The 16,353-nt window shown below is 48.1% G+C and overlaps 2 protein-coding genes across 2 annotated transcripts in view; both read right to left on the reverse strand.

Annotated features, from left to right (window-relative positions):
• The window catches only part of LOC149451665 (uncharacterized), a 215,653-nt gene extending 203,501 nt beyond the window's left edge, over positions 1–12,152 (reverse strand). The window contains exon 1 of the mRNA XM_089690360.1: positions 11,933–12,152. Within this exon, the coding sequence (XP_089546486.1) occupies positions 11,933–12,088 (156 nt within the window). The 5' untranslated portion in view covers positions 12,089–12,152. The remainder of the gene's footprint in view (positions 1–11,932) is intronic.
• On the reverse strand, positions 282–11,637 carry LOC149451670 (uncharacterized). The gene is made up of 3 exons (XM_089690353.1): positions 11,614–11,637; positions 11,415–11,556; positions 282–1,818 (listed from the first exon to the last, which is right to left on the reverse strand). Exons 1-3 carry the CDS (start codon positions 11,635–11,637, stop codon positions 572–574), a joined length of 1,413 nt encoding a protein of 470 aa, XP_089546479.1. The 3' UTR covers positions 282–571.
• Positions 12,153–16,353: the final 4,201 nt, after the last annotated feature.

A 16,353-nucleotide genomic window follows, 5' to 3' on the forward strand; every position in this document is an offset into this window, starting at 1 on the left:
AGAGAATGTATTTCCTATTAAATCTATTCTGGAGAATGCCGGTCACATCCGTTCAACATTGTTCTCCATAGACCTCCAAGTGTTTGTGAAATCTCCCACCACAAAATGTACTCAGCCAATCACAGGGCAGGACTCTATTTTTATTCTTCTCCTGCCATCAATGGCCAACCCGGTCCCACACTTCATCCATGTCTTTGGGGGCCTCTGATCTCCTTATGAACTGTTCCTTCCATGATGAAGATCAGCCATGAGTTATACAGGTGAAACTGGAAAAATGAGAATATGGTGCAAAAGTTCATTTATTTCAGTTCAGCAACTTAAAAGGTGAAACTAATATATGAGATAGACTCATTACATGCAAAGCAAGATAGTTCAAGCTGTGATTTGTCATCATTGTGTACCTGTATCTGAGATGTACATCAGGGTGTGCTTCTTCCCTACATGAGAGCTGGGATGTCCAGCAACATTCATCTAGCAGACATTTCCCGCACTCAAGGCACCAATACACCTCCAGGGTTGTGTGGGACCCCTGATGTACAGGAAGACAGGACTTCAATGATGAACATTTCCCTCACTCAGGACAGGAAAGTGGCTTCTCCCTCGTGTGAGATCTCTGATGTGTGTAAAGACTGGACTTCTGTGAAAAACATTTCCCACACTTAGGACAGGAATACGGCTTCTCCCCTGTGTGAGATCTTTGATGTGTGTAAAGATTGGACTTCACTGAAAAACATTTCCCACACTCAAGACAGGAATATGGCTTCTCCCCTGTGTGAGATCTCTGATGTGTGTAAAGACTGGACTTCACTGAAAAACATTTCCCGCACTCAGGACAAGAATGTGGCTTTTCTTCAGTGTGAGATCTCTGATGTGTGTAAAGACTGGACTTATCTAAAAAACATTTCCCACACTCAGGACAGGAATACGGCTTCTCCCCCGTGTGAGATCTCTGATGTTTATGAAGATTGGACTTCTCTAAAAAGCATTTTCCACACTCGGAACAGGAATACCGCTTCTCCCCCGTATGATATCTCTGATGTGTGTAAAGATTGGACTTCACTGAAAAACATTTCCCGCACTCAAGACAGGAATATGGCTTTTCCCCAGTGTGAGATCTCTGATGTGTGTAAAGACTGGACTTCACTGAAAAACATTTCCCACACTCAGGACAAGAATACGGCTTTTCTTCGGTGTGAGATCTCTGATGTCTGTAAAGACTAGACTTCACTGAAAAACATTTTCCACACTCAGAACAGGCATACGGCTTCTCCCCTGTGTGAGATCTCTGATGTTTATGAAGATTGGACTTCTCTGAAAAGCATTTTCCACACTCAGAACAGGAATACGGCTTCTCCCCCGTGTGATATCTCTGATGTGTGTAAAGATGGGACTTTTGTGAAAAACATTTCCCACACTCAGGACAGTAATGTGGCTTCTCCCCTGTGTGAGATCTCTCATGTCTGTAAAGATGGGACTTCTGTGAAAAACATTTCCCACACTCAGGACAGGAATGTGGCTTTTCCCCCATGTGAGATATCTGATGTTTATGAAGATTGGACTTCTCTGAAAAACATTTCCCACACTCAGGACAGGAGAAGCTCTTCCCTGTTGGAAGGCCGGCCCAGTCCCGCACAGTCTGAGGTTCCTCAGGATACGAGGAATCCGATGGTCCATCTACACTGGGTGGTGCCGGATGGACATTGGAAGGAGCCGGGTTTTCTCCTGGACTATACTGTGTGATTTCCTCATCTTCTACTTTCCAGTCTGGAGACAAAGTGAGACAATCCTCGGAGGTTTTCCTCATCTCCCGGCCATGGACTAAAATACAAAGACAAAGAGGATTACTTAGACAGGAGCTGATTGGTTCCCCCAAACCAGGACTCCGCCCACATCAGGCAGCTTGGTCTCTGAGGAGCTTACAATTCCACCCTCAAGGGAACTAGGAAATGGCTCCTCTGATCTCCTACCAGGTCATTTCTTTATTCATGGACCTTAGTCAGAGAGTGAGGAAACAACCAGAACTGTCTTTTATAGGAGGGACAGTGATGAGGGGATTATAGGACGAGGGTCCCCACCCCCTCTATCACTCATCGCCATCTTCCCAACACAAGAAGTACTGCACTTCCTTATTTACTCCATGATTTAGTCATGAAGAACAGCGGGGCTGAGCCCCACCAGAGGTCAGAGACTGAGGATGGGGGGAGAACAACCAAGATGAAGACTGGACTGATCCTGAAGACCACCATCATTGGGGTATTGACTCCTCCCTCATTATCACTTTCTGTTTAAGGGTCCAAAGTTGGAGGATGTTATCACATTATTATCACCATGTAAAAGTCTGTGCTCCAATCACATCATCCGATATAAAATGTACAGCTGGGAGGAAATGGGTGTAACAAAAGAGAATCCATATTATGTGTTTATATAGCAGTGGGGGGAGGGGGGAGAGCAGAAGTCAGGACTATGGAATGTACAACATAGAGTATATAATGCAGGGGTCAGGACTATGTAATGTACAACATAGAGTATATAGTGCAGGGGTCAGGAGTATGTAATGTACAACATAGAGTATACAGTGCAGAGGTCAGGAGTATGTAATGTAAAGCATAGAGTATATAGTGCAGGGGTCAGGAGGATGTAATGTACAACATAGAGTATATAGTGCAGGGGTCAGGACTATGTAATGTACAACATAGAGTATATAGTGCAGGGGTCAGGAGGATGTAATGTACAACATAGAGTATATAGTGCAGGGGTCAGGACTATGTAATGTACAACAGAGTATATAGTGCAGGGGTCAGGAGGATGTAATGTACAACATAGAGTATATAGTGCAGGGGTCAGGAGTATGTAATGTACAACATAGAGTATATAGTGCAGGGGTCAGGAGTATGTAATGTACAACATAGAGTATATAGTGCAGGGGTCAGGAGTATGTAATGTACAACATAGAGTATATAGTGCAGGGGTCAGGAGTATGTAATGTACAACAGAGTATATAGTGCAGGGGTCAGGAGTATGTAATGTACAACATAGAGTATATAGTGCAGGGGTCAGGAGTATATAATGTACAACATAGAGTATATAGTACAGGGGTCAGGAGTATGTAATGTACTACATACAGTGGATATAAAAAGTCTGCACACCCCGGTTAAAATGTCAGATTTCTGTAATGTAAAAAAATGAGACAAAAATAAATAATTTCAGAAGAGTTTTCCACCTTTTCCATCGGGCAATATTTGCCCGATCTTTCTTGTAAAAACGCTCCAAATCTGTCAGATTGCGTGTCATCTCCTGCGCACAGCCCTCTTCAGATCACCCCACAGATTGTCTATCGGATTCAGGTCTGGGCTCTGGCTGGGCCATTCCAAATCTTCCATCTTCTTCTGGTGAAGCCATTCCTTTGTGGATTTGGATGGATGCTTTGGGTGGTTGTCATGCTGAAAGGTGAAGCTCCTCTTTGTTCAGCTTTCTAGCAGAAGCCGGAAGGTTTTGTGCCGATATCGACTGGTATTTGGAACTGTTCATAATTCCCTCTACCTTGACTAAGGCCCCAGTTCCAGCTGAAGAAAAACATCCCCATAGCATGATGCTGCCACCACCATGCTTCACAGTGGGTATGGTGTTCTTCTGGTGATGTGCAGTGTTGTTTTTGTGCCAAACATATTTTTTTTGAATTAAGGCCAAAGAGTCCAACCTTGGTTTCATCAGACCAGAACACATCTCCCCACATGCTTCTGGGAGACTTCAGATGTGTTTTTGTAGAATGTAGCCGGGCTTGGATGGTTTTCTTCCTAAGAAAAGGCTTCTGTCTTCCACTCTACCCCATAGACCAGACATATGAAGAACACGGAGATTGTTGTCACATGGACCACACAGCCAGGACTTGCCACATATTCCTGCAGCTCCTTTCATGTTGCTGTAGGCCTCGTAGCCGCCTCCCAGACCAGTGTTCTTCTCATCTTTTCATCCATTTTGGAGGGACGTCCAGTTCTTGGTGAGGTCACTGTTGGTGATGTCACTGTTGGCGATGACACTGTTGGTGATGTCACTGTCGGTGATGTCACTGCTGCACCATATTTTCTCCACTTGATGATGACTGCCTTCACTGTGTTCTATGGTACAGTTGTGTTCAAAATAATAGCAGTGTGTTGAAAAAAGTGAATAAAGCTGAAAATCCTTCTAATAGCTGTTATTTCCATCCACACAAATGCATTGGAACACGACACATTCTATTCCAAATCACAACATGAAGAAAAATTTATCAAATTTGTGTTGTTCCTCTAAAAAAATGGAAGAAAAGTGAATATTAGACGGTTCAAAAAAATCGCAGTGTTTGTATTCTTCTTTACAAACTCAAACATTCACTATATAAACTGAGAAATGTTTGAAGATTTTGATTTCCTTTGAATGACTTCATGAATATTTGGTTGTAGTCGCACTGTTTCTGAGAACTGCTGTACATCTGTGTTGCATGGAGTCCCCCAACTTCTGGCCCCTGTGATCAGGTATTCCAGCCCAGGATGATTGGACCACATTCCACAGTTCTTCTCTATTTCTTGGTTTGGCCTCAGAAACGGCATTTTTGATGTCCCCCCACAAGTTTTCTATTGGATGAAGATCCAGGGATTGGGCTGGCCACTCCATAACGTCCATCTTGTTGGTCTGGAACCAAGATGTTGCACGTTTACTGGTGTGTTTGGGGTCATTGTCTTGTTGGAACACCCATTTCAAGGGCATTTCCTTTTCAGCATAAGGCAGCATGACCTCTTCAAGTATTCTGATGGATTCAAACTGATCCATGATCCCTGGTATGCGATAAATAGGCCCAACACCGTAGTATGAGAAACATCCCCATATCATGATGCTTGCACCACCATGCTTCACTGTCTTCACAGTGTACTGTGGCTTGAATTCAGTGTTTGGGGGTCGTCTGACAAACTGTCTCCACCCACTAGACCCAAAAAGAACAATCTTACTTTCATCAGTCCACAAAATGTGGCGCCATTTCTCTTTAGGCCAGTCAATGTGCTCTTTGGCAGATTGTAACCTCTTCAGCACATGTCTTTTTCCAACAGTGGGACTTTGCGGGGACTTCTTGCAGATAGCTTGGCTTCACATCGGCGTCTTCTAATTGTAACAGTCCTCACAGGGAACGTCACACCTTCTTTCATCTTCCTGGAGCTGATTGTTGGCTGAGTCCGCGCCATTTTGGCTATTCTTCTATCCATTCCAATGGTGGTTTTTCGCTTTCTTCCACGTCTTTCAGGTTTTAGTTGCCATTTTAAAGCATTTGTGATCATTTTGGCTGAGCAGCCGATCATTTTCTGCACTTCTTTATATGTTTTCCCCTCTCCAATCAACTTTTGAATCAAGGTACGCTGTTCTTCTGAACAATGTCTGGAATGACCCATTTTCCTCAGAATTTCAGAGAGAAATGCACTGTAACCAGCATGTACAACATTTGCTGCCTTCCTTCCTTAAATAAGGGCAATAATTGCCACCTGTTTATCAAAGAATGAATGACCTCACTAATAGAACTCCACACTGCTATTATTTTGAACACGCCCCTTTCAGTGAGTGATTCAATGACACAGAATCAGCAGCATGCATGTCATGACTGTTGGGTCTGTTGGATTTCTATGACTCTACTACACCTGCTAGGAAATTATTTGCCATGTAGAAATATCATTTCTACCAAAAACAGTGATTGATCCGGTTAGTGATGTCTGACTGCTAGTATTTTGAACATAACTGTATATCTAATGTCTTGGAAGTTCTTTTGTACCCTTCTCCTGACTGATACCTTTTAACAATGAGATCCCTCTGTCAAGATCCTACCTTTTCCCAGAGATTGTGCGGCTTCATGTGCTGGCATCCATCTTGGCTTTCTGCAGAGCATGGTGGGAGTCTTTTATGCCTTCAGGTCTCTGAGGTCCATCCCCCAGAGGGGTGTGGCTGAGCACATATAAGCCTGTGATCCGCACATGCTCTTTGCACTTGTGACTTGTGTCGTGTGTAGCTACAGCTCTGTTCATACTCTTGTGACTCTTCTGGAATCTGACTCGGCTTGTGACTAGACCATTCTCTGTGGTTTCCTTTGATCTGACCTTCTGTTGCTGAACCCGGCCCGTGACCTGTGATTCTCTGTCTACTGTTCTGTACCGTTTTGTCCCGCTGTTGTCGACCCGGCCTGCCTGACTACACTATTGTCATTCCTACCAGCTACATGCCATTGGCGGCGGCCATTACCGCAGCCGGGGTGTCTCGGGGGCCGCGACCTGGTTCCTGGCTGCATCAAGTCCATCCCCACCATCAGGGGCCCTGGTGAAGGGCAGCCTGGGACATAGACTCCGTGCCCTGAGGGACTTCGGTCTGTTGGTGGTGGTTGTCATCAGTCAGTGTGTTACCCTGCCACTAGGCCTACCTGTCCGTTCCACAGCCCTGCACTGACATTACACAAGTGCCATAAATCCTGACGGTGCAGGTACGTCTTCGCTTCCAATGTTGGTCGCCAGACTGGATCAACAGGATCTCCTGTTGGCTCAGTTCGCTCAGGTGTTGCAAACTCTGCTTGCACGCACCGCGCACCTTACTCCTAGTGCTATTAAGCCGGTTGTCACTCCGGTGGTTGCTCCCGCTGCTGTTCCGCTTGTTGCGCCTACCGCCGCGGCTGCTGCGGCACCCACGGCGCCCAGAGGTATGACTGGTTCAGCCCCTCTTCCACAGCACTTTGGGGGTGAGCCGAGTCAGTGTCGTGGGTTCCTCAACCAGGTGGGGATTTATTTTGAATTAATACCCCACGCTTTTCCGACTGAGAGGTCAAAGGTGGGTTTCCTAATATCGCTACTCTCAGACAAGGCCTTGGCTTGGGCAAATCCCTTATGGGAGAGGAATGATCCGGTGATGCACGAGTTTTCCGGTTTTGTCGATGCCTTCCATAGGGTATTTGACGTACCGGCTCGCTCCGCCTTGGCTGCCAAGCTGCTCATGTCTATGCATCAGGGTTCATGGACCGTTGCCGAGTACGCCATAGAGTTTCGTACCCTGGCGGCAGAGGTGGGTTGGAACAATGAGGCTCTGGTGGCTGCGTTTTCTCAGGGTCTTTCTGATGCATTGAAGGACGAGATTGCAGGCCAAGGAACTGCCTGTGGAGCTGGAAGCACTCATTTCCTTCCTAATCCTGATTGACACCAGGCTCAGGGAGAGGCCTTCACTCAAGGAATGTCTGTGGAGGCCTTCCAATCGACTGGCAGCTGTATTTTCTGTCCCACCCGTTCCTCCCTCTCCTCCCATGCCTCCTGGGGATAGATTGTCTGGTGGTGAGCTGGGGTTTGCTCGCCTTTCTGAGGGAGAGCGGGCCGCTCAGCATCGGGAGGGTCACTGCCTGTACTGTGGCCTTGGTGGGCACTTTTGGCAGTCCTGTCCGGTCCGTCCGGGAAACGCTCGCACCTGAGATCCTGTCGGGGACAGATCTTGAGTGGAGTCTCCTTGTCCCCGGCGTTCCACAAAGATAAACCACTGATCACCATTGTCCTCTCTTGGGCGGAGGGCTCGGTGACGGCCCAGGCCTTGGTAGATTCTGGGGCCGGTGGGTTGTTTATGGACAGCTTGTTTGCTGCCCAGCACTCCATTCCCCTGCAGGCTCGAGTTACCCAATTGGTTCTCGAGGCGAAAGATGTCGAGGCGATAGATGGCAGGCCCCTGCAACCACCGCAGGTTACCCACGAGACTAGGCCAGTTGAAGTAGCTATTGGGGCTGTTCACAGGGAGTTGGCCTGTTTTCAGGTAATTTCTTCCCCGCACTATTCGGTGGTTTTGGGGTACCCCTGGCTCCAGAGGCACAATCCAACCTTTAATTGGCGAACGGCCGAGATTCTCTCGTGGTCTCCACAGTGTGGGGCCAGGTACATCCGTGGGCCGGTCAAGGTGTTGTGTGCCTCCTCGGACTCTGTGTTGCCCACCGACTATGGGGAGTACCTGGACGTGTTTGATAAGGTACGCGCTGGTGCCTTACCTCCTCATCGTCCTTACGACTGCACCATATCCTTGCAACCCGGTGCCACTCCTCCGCGTGGCAGGGTGTATCCTCTCTCGGTTGCGGAGAATAAGGCCATGGAGGAGTATGTTGCGGATGCGCTTTCCCGGGGGTACATTCGTAAGTCTACTTCCGCAGCAGGAGCGGGCTTTTTCTTTGTAAAGAAGAAAAGGTGGTGAATTGAGGCCTTGCATCGATTATAGGGGTCTCAATCGAATCACCATTAAGAATGCCTTCCCGATTCCCTTGATTACTGAGTTGTTCGACCACCTTAAGGGGGCAACAGCCTTTACCAAACTCGACCTTAGGGCGGCGTACAACCTCGTACGGATCAAACAGGGGGATGAGTGGAAGACCGCGTTTAACACTAGAACCGGTCACTACGAATACCTGGTGATGCCCTTCGGGTTGTGTAACGCGCCCGCGGTTTTTCAGGAATTCATAAATGATGTCCTTTGTGACTTGTTGCAGCAGTGCGTGGTGGTTTACCTGGATGACATCCTGGTTTACTCTGCCTCCATGGAGTCCCATCTTCAGGATGTCAAGCGGGTGCTGCAACGATTACGTGAGAACAAACTTTTTTGTAAACTCGAGAAGTGCGAATTCCATCGATCCCAAGTTTCCTTTTTGGGCTACATCATTTCTGCTGAGGGATTCTCCATGGACCCTCAAAAGGTTGCGGCGGTTCTGCAGTGGCCTCGTCCCAATGGTCTTCGGCCCATTCAGCGCTTTTTGGGTTTTGCCAACTACTATCGGAAGTTCATCAGGAACTTCTCCACGCTGGCAAAGCCTCTGTCAGACCTAACCAAGAAGGGCAGTAATCCTCACGAGTGGCCATCTGAGGCCATCGTAGCTTTCGAGGCTCTGAAATCCACCTTCGCTTTGGCTCCGATACTGTCTCATCCCAATCCTGGATTGCCCTTCGTCCTTGAGGTTGATGCATCCGAGACGGGTGTAGGCGCTCTCCTGTCTCAACGTCGGTCGCCCAATGGACCCCTACTTCCCTGTGAGTTCTACTACAGGAAGCTTTCCTCTGCAGAGTGCAACTACCAGATTGGAGATAGGGAGTTGTTGGCAATCATTCTGGCTCTCAAGGAATGGAGGCACCTGCTCGAGGGCTCCGCGGTTCCGGTCCTCATTCTTACCGATCATAAGAACCTGACTTATCTTTCGGAGGCCAAGAGATTGACACCCAGTCAGGCCAGATGGGCCTTGTTCTTGTCGCGGTTCAACTATGTGGTCTCCTATTTGCCTGGTTCCAAGAATGTCAGGGCTGATGCATTATCGCGGAAATACTCTGAGTTTTCCAGGGAGGACTCTGAGCCAACCTCGGTCATACCTCCGGATCAGATCCTGGCTGCCATTCTCACCAGTCTGACTTCTCCCCTTGGGGAGCAGATTTTGGCGGCTCAAACTGACGCTCCTCCTGAGAGACCGGAGGGTAGATGTTTCGTACCCGAGGGGTTGCGCACCCATCTGCTGCATACCTACCATAACTCCAAAACTGCCAGGCATCCGGGGAAGAACCAGTTGTCTTGGGTCGTCTCTCGTTTATTCTGGTGGCCAACTCTCCATGTCGACATTACCTCTTATGTAGCGGCATGTTCGATCTGTGCCCAGAATAAATCTCCACGGCGTCTTCCATTGGGTCTTCTGCAACCCATTCCCAATGGGGAGCGTCCTTGGTCACACCTGGGCATGGACTTTATTGTAGACCTCCCTGTGTCTCGGGGTCATACGGTCATTCTCATGGTCGATCGTTTTTCCAAAATGTGCCATTGCATTACACTAAAGAAATTACCAAGAGCGCAAGAACTGGCCACGGTTTTTTCCAGGGAGATTTTTCGCCTGCATGGGTTGCCCAAGGTGATTGTCTCCGACTGCGGGAGTCAGTTCGTGTCCAGGTTCTGGCGCGCCTTCTTCTCCCAGTTGGGCATTAGGCTCTCCTTCTCTTCAGCCTACCACCCGCAGTCCAATGGGGCTGCGGAGCGTTCCAACCAGGCCTTGGAACAATTCCTTCATTGTTATATCTCAGACCATCAGGACAATTGGGCCGATCTCCTGCCTTGGGCGGAGCTTGCCAGGAACTCGGCTGTCAACTCCTCCTCTGGGATGTCTCCCTTCATGGCCAACTATGGGTTCCAACCTGGGGTATTACCTGAGGGGTTCTCACCACAGGACATTCCGGCTGTGGAGAACCATCTTGCTGCCCTGCGTTCTTCATGGGGGCAGATCCAGAAGTCCTTGAGGGACTCGGCACAGCGCCAGAAGTTCCTGGCTGATTGCAGACGGCTGCCCGCTCCTTCATACCAGGTCGGGGATCGGGTGTGGTTATCTACTCGCAACTTCAATCTGCGGGTGCCCGCACCTAAACTAGCCCCCCGTTTTGTTGGTCCTTTTCGCATTCTCCGTAAGGTGAATCCGGTGGCCTATGCTCTTGCTCTTCCTCCTGGGATGCGGATCTCCAAGGTCGTCCATGTTTCCCTGTTGAAGCCTCTAGTCTGCAATCGCTTCACTGCCTCTTTGCCTCGGCCCCGTCCCATCCGGGTTGACGGTCATGAAGAGTATGAGGTGAGCCAGATCCTGGACTCTCGATTGGTGCACGGTTGGGTGCAGTTTCTGGTTCATTGGCGCGAGTATAGTCCCGAGGAGCATTCCTGGGTTCCTTCTGCAGATGTCCATGCCCCTGCCCTCCTCCGAGCTTTTCATGCCCGCTTTCCTCAGAAGCCTTTTGTTGAGCCGCGGAGGGGGAGGGGCCCTTGAGGAGGAGGTACTGTCAAGATCCTACCTTTTCCCAGAGATTGTGCAGCTTCATGTGCTGGCGTCCATCTTGGCTTTCTGCACAGCATGGTGGGAGTCTTTTATGCCTTCAGGTCTCTGAGGTCCATCCCCCAGAGGGGTGTGGCTGAGCACATATAAGCCTGTGATCCGCACATGCTCTTTGCACTTGTGTCTTGTGTCGTGTGTAGCTACAGCTCTGTTCATACTCTCGTGACTCTTCTGGAATCTGACTCGGCTTGTGACTAGACCATTCTCTGTGTTTTAGTTTGATCTGACCTTCCGTTGCTGAACCCGGCCCGGGACCTGTGATTCTTGTCTACTGTTCTGTACCGTTTTGTCCCGTTGTTGTCGACCCGGCCTGCCTGACTACGCTATTGTCATTCCTACCAGCTACACGCCATTGGCGGTGGCCATTACCGCAGCCGGGGTGTCTCGGGGGCTCCGACCTGGTTCCTGGCTGCGTCAAGTCCAACCCCACCATCAGGGGCCCTGGTGAAGGGCAGCCTGGGACTTAGACTCTGCCAGTCCCCGCCCTACTCTGGACCAATCAGTGAGCAGTATGGTTGGAGGAATGGATTTAGTGTTCATGACCCACCTGTGCTGATCTCTGTAGGAGTGTCCTCCTCTATAAATGTCCCCGTTATTCCATCCTCCTCCATAGACTGCTGATCATCCCTCACATACGCCTCTTCTTCTTCTGCTTTCACCTCAAATTCTATATCGATTGGATCTCCACTCTAAATCAAGAAAATGAGAGAAAATATCACATAAAAATATCCACTTATCACCCCTACAAGTCCATGTTCTAGATTCTCCATCCCACGAACCTTGCAATACTGAGGGATGGTGTGACCTTCCTGTGTGGAATCCCGGGAATACAGAGGATGGGGACATCTCTCTGGTGGGTTCCTGGTATTAGGTGGCTCCATCATATCCTTGTGTCCTTCTGAAAACTCCTCCATCACTCCATACTCCTCATCCTCCTCTTTATACTCTTCTTTAACATCAATATTATCATCCCCGAGGATTCCACTCTGAAAGATATAATAAAACATTCATTGTAACAAACATGCTGTGTATAAATCACAACTACCAATAATTGTCATCATCTACCTGATGATGGTGAGGGATGGTGTGACCTTCCTGTGTGGAATCCCGGGAATACAGAGGACGGAGACATCTCTCTGGTGGGTTCCTGTAGCTGGATGACTCCACCATGGTGTCCTGGTACAGATCTTTGTGTTCTCTTAGAAGCTCTGACTCCTCCATCGCCCCATCCTCCTCCTCTTTTATCTCTTCTTTAACCTCAACTTTAGGATCTCTCAGGTTTCCACTCTGAATATATAATAAAATGCCATCAATGGTAACAATGCAGATAATGTACAGATCCTAATGATACTATCAGTGATTGTTCCTCATCTACCTGATGATGGTGAGGGATGGTGTGACCTTTCTGTGTGGAATCCCGGGAATACAGAGGACGGGGACATCTCTCTGGTGGGTTCCTGTAGCTGGATGACTCCACCATGGTGTCCTGGTACAGATCTTTGTGTTCTCTTAGAAGCTCTGACTCCTCCATCGCGCCATCCTCATCCTCCTCCTCTTTTATCTCTTCTTTAACCTCAACTTTAGGATCTCTCAGGTTTCCACTCTGAATATATAATAAAATGCCATCAATGGTAACAATGCAGATAATGTACAGATCCTAATGATACTATCAGTGATTGTTCCTCATCTACCTGATGGTGAGGGATGGTGTGACCTTCCTGTGTGGAATCCCGGGAATACAGAGGACGGGAACATCTCTCTGGTGGGTTCCCATGACTGGATCCATCTGTAGGAAACACACACATTGACTGAATCCATTGTTTCTATGTGTTTATCAGATGATGGGGGATCTAGGTGGATCCTCCGTACTGCTCTCTCCTTTACAATAAAGTCTCCTCTTACCCGGTGATGTGAGGGGCGGCTGATTGTCCATCATGACGTCCTTGTAGAGATCCTTGTGTCCTTCTAAATACTCCCACTCCTCCATGGAGAAATAGACAGTGACACCCTGACACCTTATAGGAACCTGACACACACAATGATACAGTCACCATCCAGACACATCCCTTGTCTGTTACTGGAGAATGTCCCAGAATTCCCGGCACCGCTCACCTCTCCTGTCAGCAGCTCAGTGATCTCTCTGGTGACTTCTAGAATCTTCTTCTTCTTTCTCTCTTCTATCAGGGAGGGAGGTGGAGGCAATGTGATGTCATATGATCTCCAGACTTCACAGGAGGAAAACTCTACATCTGAACACAAATAGTCACATCAAATGATATTCCCAGAATCCTCCTCACCTCTCCATTCAGGTCTCCATTTTATTAAAGCCCCACTTCAGGCTGAGGTATAATTCCCCCCCACAGGACCCCCACACTACGCAGGGTATAGGCTTGTTGCAGCATTCTGATGTCATTACATACAACGCAGGACCAACAGTCCCACTTTACATGTGAGGATACCAAGGGGCCCCACATCCTAAGAGCATCAGAAAAAAATCAGATGGAGGGACATTGGGGGAGGAGCTGTGAGGTCAGTGTGAAGTCATAGGATTCTCTGACTCTGGATGGAGGGACATTGGGGGGAGGAGCTGTGAGGTCAGTGTGATGTCATAGGATTCTCTGACTCTGGATGGAGGGACATTGGGAGGAGGAGCTGTGAGGTCAGTGTGATGTCATAGGATTCTCTGACTCTGGATGGAGGGACATTGGGAGGAGGAGCTGTGAGGTCAGTGTGATGTCATAGGATTCTCTGACTCTGGATGGAGGGACATTGGGAGGAGGAGCTGTGAGATCAGTGTGAAGTCATAGGATTCTCTGACTCTGGATGGAGGGACATTGGGAAGAGGAGCTGTGAGGTCAGTGTGATGTCATAGGATTCTCTGACTCTGGATGGAGGGACATTGGGAGGAGGAGCTGTGAGATCAGTGTGATGTCATAGGATTTTCTGACTCTGGATGGAGGGACATTGTGAGGAGGAGCTGTGTGGTCACTGTGATGTCATAGGATTCTCTGACTCTGGATGGAATGACATTGGGAGGAGGAGCTGTGAGGTCAGTGTGATGTCATAGGATTCTCTGACTCTGGATGGAGGGACATTGGGAGTAGGAGCTGTGAGGTTTGTGTGATGTCATAGAATTCTCTGACTTCAGATGGAGGAACATTGGGAGGAGGAGCTGTGAGGTCACTGTGATGTCATAGTATTTTCTGACTCTGGATGGAGGAACATTGGGAGTAGGAGCTGTGAAATCGGTGTGATGTCATAGGATTTTCTGACTCTGGATGGAGGGACATTGGGAGGAGGAGCTATGAGGTCAGTGTGATGTCATAGGACGTATAGACTCTGGATGGAGGGACATTTGGATGGGGAGATTTGAGGGGTCCTCTATATGAGGCTCCCATGCAAACCAAATTATTGTTCCTGGGTGCGTCCTACCTCTCCTAAACTGAAGAGTGACCTTTGACCTTTACCATGCAGGAATCTGTCCGGAATCTGTGGAAGTAAGCTGTCATGTGATCAGGTGATGTGCGGAGGAACGGAGTGTAAATAGCAGACAATTGTCTCCAGAGCCCCTAATGGTGGGGATGGATTTGGCGGCGTGCTGGTGCCAAGTTTCCTCCCCCCAGGGTCACTGCAGGTGTGGAGAAAAGCTGTGTAAGAGGATATGGAGGAGAGATGAGGAGGAGATCCAGGAATCAGGAGAAAGGTCAGGGCAAGCAACAGACGAGCGCATCCAAGAGACCAAGCCGGGGTCACTACACAGAAAATCAATCCAAGGGAACAACAGGCAGGACGAGGAATAGCAAGAAGGAGCTGAGAGACAAATGAGAATATTGCTCAGCCAATGGGAGATGATCTCAGCATGACTTCCATCATGAAGGAGATGAGGGGGAAGGGAGGAAGTCACTGAAGGTGACCATAGATCCATGGAAATTCAGCTGGTTCAGCAGGGATCGCTCACATTTCCATCCAAGTGTGGCCACTGCCGGATAAAAGCCACTCCCCCAGCGGCTGCAGCCAATAGCTTCAATACTGATCTGTGTATTCTGAGAGCGGAGGAGTCCCCCCATTGTCAGAATACAAGAGTGCAGCGGGGAGGATTCCCCTTCCACCTCCAATGTGTGGATGGGGGAATCACTTCAGCTTTTTATGGTCATCCCGCTGGCTGAACGATAAAACTGAACCATGTAGGCCAGCTTTGGGAGCAAATATATTATCATCAACTCCTCCCCCTGAAGGGGTTAATCTGGGTTCCCACACTATATATGTGTGTATCATCATCTGCTGGAGATAAAAGACATCACAATGACTATGGAGGAAGAGGATGGACATGACTATGGAGTAAGAGGACGGACATGACAGGAGTTACTGGGTGTAAATAGGAAATTACATCTAATTACCTCCTCAGCTGCCACTTCCAGCAATGTCTCCATTGAGCTTCTTACCACATGGAACTTCTTTTCTGTACCTGAAATCACTTCCTGTCTGTTCCTGACATCACTTCCTGTCTGTTCCTGAAATCACTTCCTGTATTTATCCCATAGAGAAGTCCTGTCTGGAGAGAAATGAGATCCCCATCTTGTGGAGTTCAGAGGAACTGCAGCCCTGAGAAGCGTCCCCTAATAACCATTCCTGCATTGTATCTACTAGAGATGAGCGAATCGAACCAGGCGAACCGGAATTCGATACAAATTTCAGGAAAAATTCGATTCGCGGCGAATCCGAATATTTGCCTACTTCGGGTGCGCGAATCAGATTTTTCCCGATCAGCCGGCAAAAGTGTCCCTGCAGAGAGCTCCGCTATTTTTGACATTTCTCTGACAGTTCCTTCACATGTACAGCGGTTGAAACATTGTATCTATTAGTTTCCATTTAGGATACAGATGTTTCAACCGCTGTACATGTGAAGGAGCTGTCAGAGAACTGTCAGAAATAGAGGAACTCTGCAGATACACTTTTTGCCGGTTTGGAATTCTTATTTTCATCCTACTTCTTCTTCTTCTTCTTCTTCATCCTCATCCTCATCCTCAGAAGAAGAAGAAGAGGATGAGGATGAAGAAGAAGAAGAAGAAGTAGGATGAAAATAAGAATAATTCCAAGCCGGCAAAAAGTGTATCTGCAGAGCTCCTCTATTCTGCAGATACACTTAGAGGAGCTCTGCAGATACACTTTTTGCCGGCTTGGAATTATTCTTATTTTCATCCTACTTCTTCTTCATCCTCATCCTCAGAAGAAGAGAATGAGGATGAGGATGAAGAAGAAGAAGAAGAAGAAGAAGTAGGATGAAAATAAGAATAATTCCAAGCCGGCAAAAAGTGTATCTGCAGAGCTCCTCTAAGTGTATCTGCAGAATGTCATTTATGGAAACAAATAGATACAATGTTTCAACCGCTGTATGGAGTGAATGTCCCAGAACTGTCAGAAATAGACAGAAACTGTCACAGAACTGTCCTTCTTCTCATCCTTCTCCTTCTTCTCATCCTTCTTCT

Source organism: Staurois parvus, unplaced genomic scaffold (genome assembly GCF_062004578.1).
Source record: "Staurois parvus isolate SC_StPar_1 unplaced genomic scaffold, SC_StPar_1.0 ptg000526l, whole genome shotgun sequence".
Lineage (NCBI taxonomy): Eukaryota > Metazoa > Chordata > Amphibia > Anura > Ranidae > Staurois > Staurois parvus.

Bases quoted from the DNA above. Each gene is read 5' to 3' on its own strand.
- LOC149451670 (XM_089690353.1), bottom strand. From the start codon at position 11,637: ATGGAGAATCTAGAACATGGACTT. The intron at 11,557-11,613 runs GTAGGGGTGATA...TTCTTGATTTAG, and splicing joins AGAATCTAGAACATGGACTT to AGTGGAGATCCAATCGATAT. The intron at 1,819-11,414 runs GTGGGTCATGAA...TTTGTATTTTAG, and splicing joins TCCTACAGAGATCAGCACAG to TCCATGGCCGGGAGATGAGG.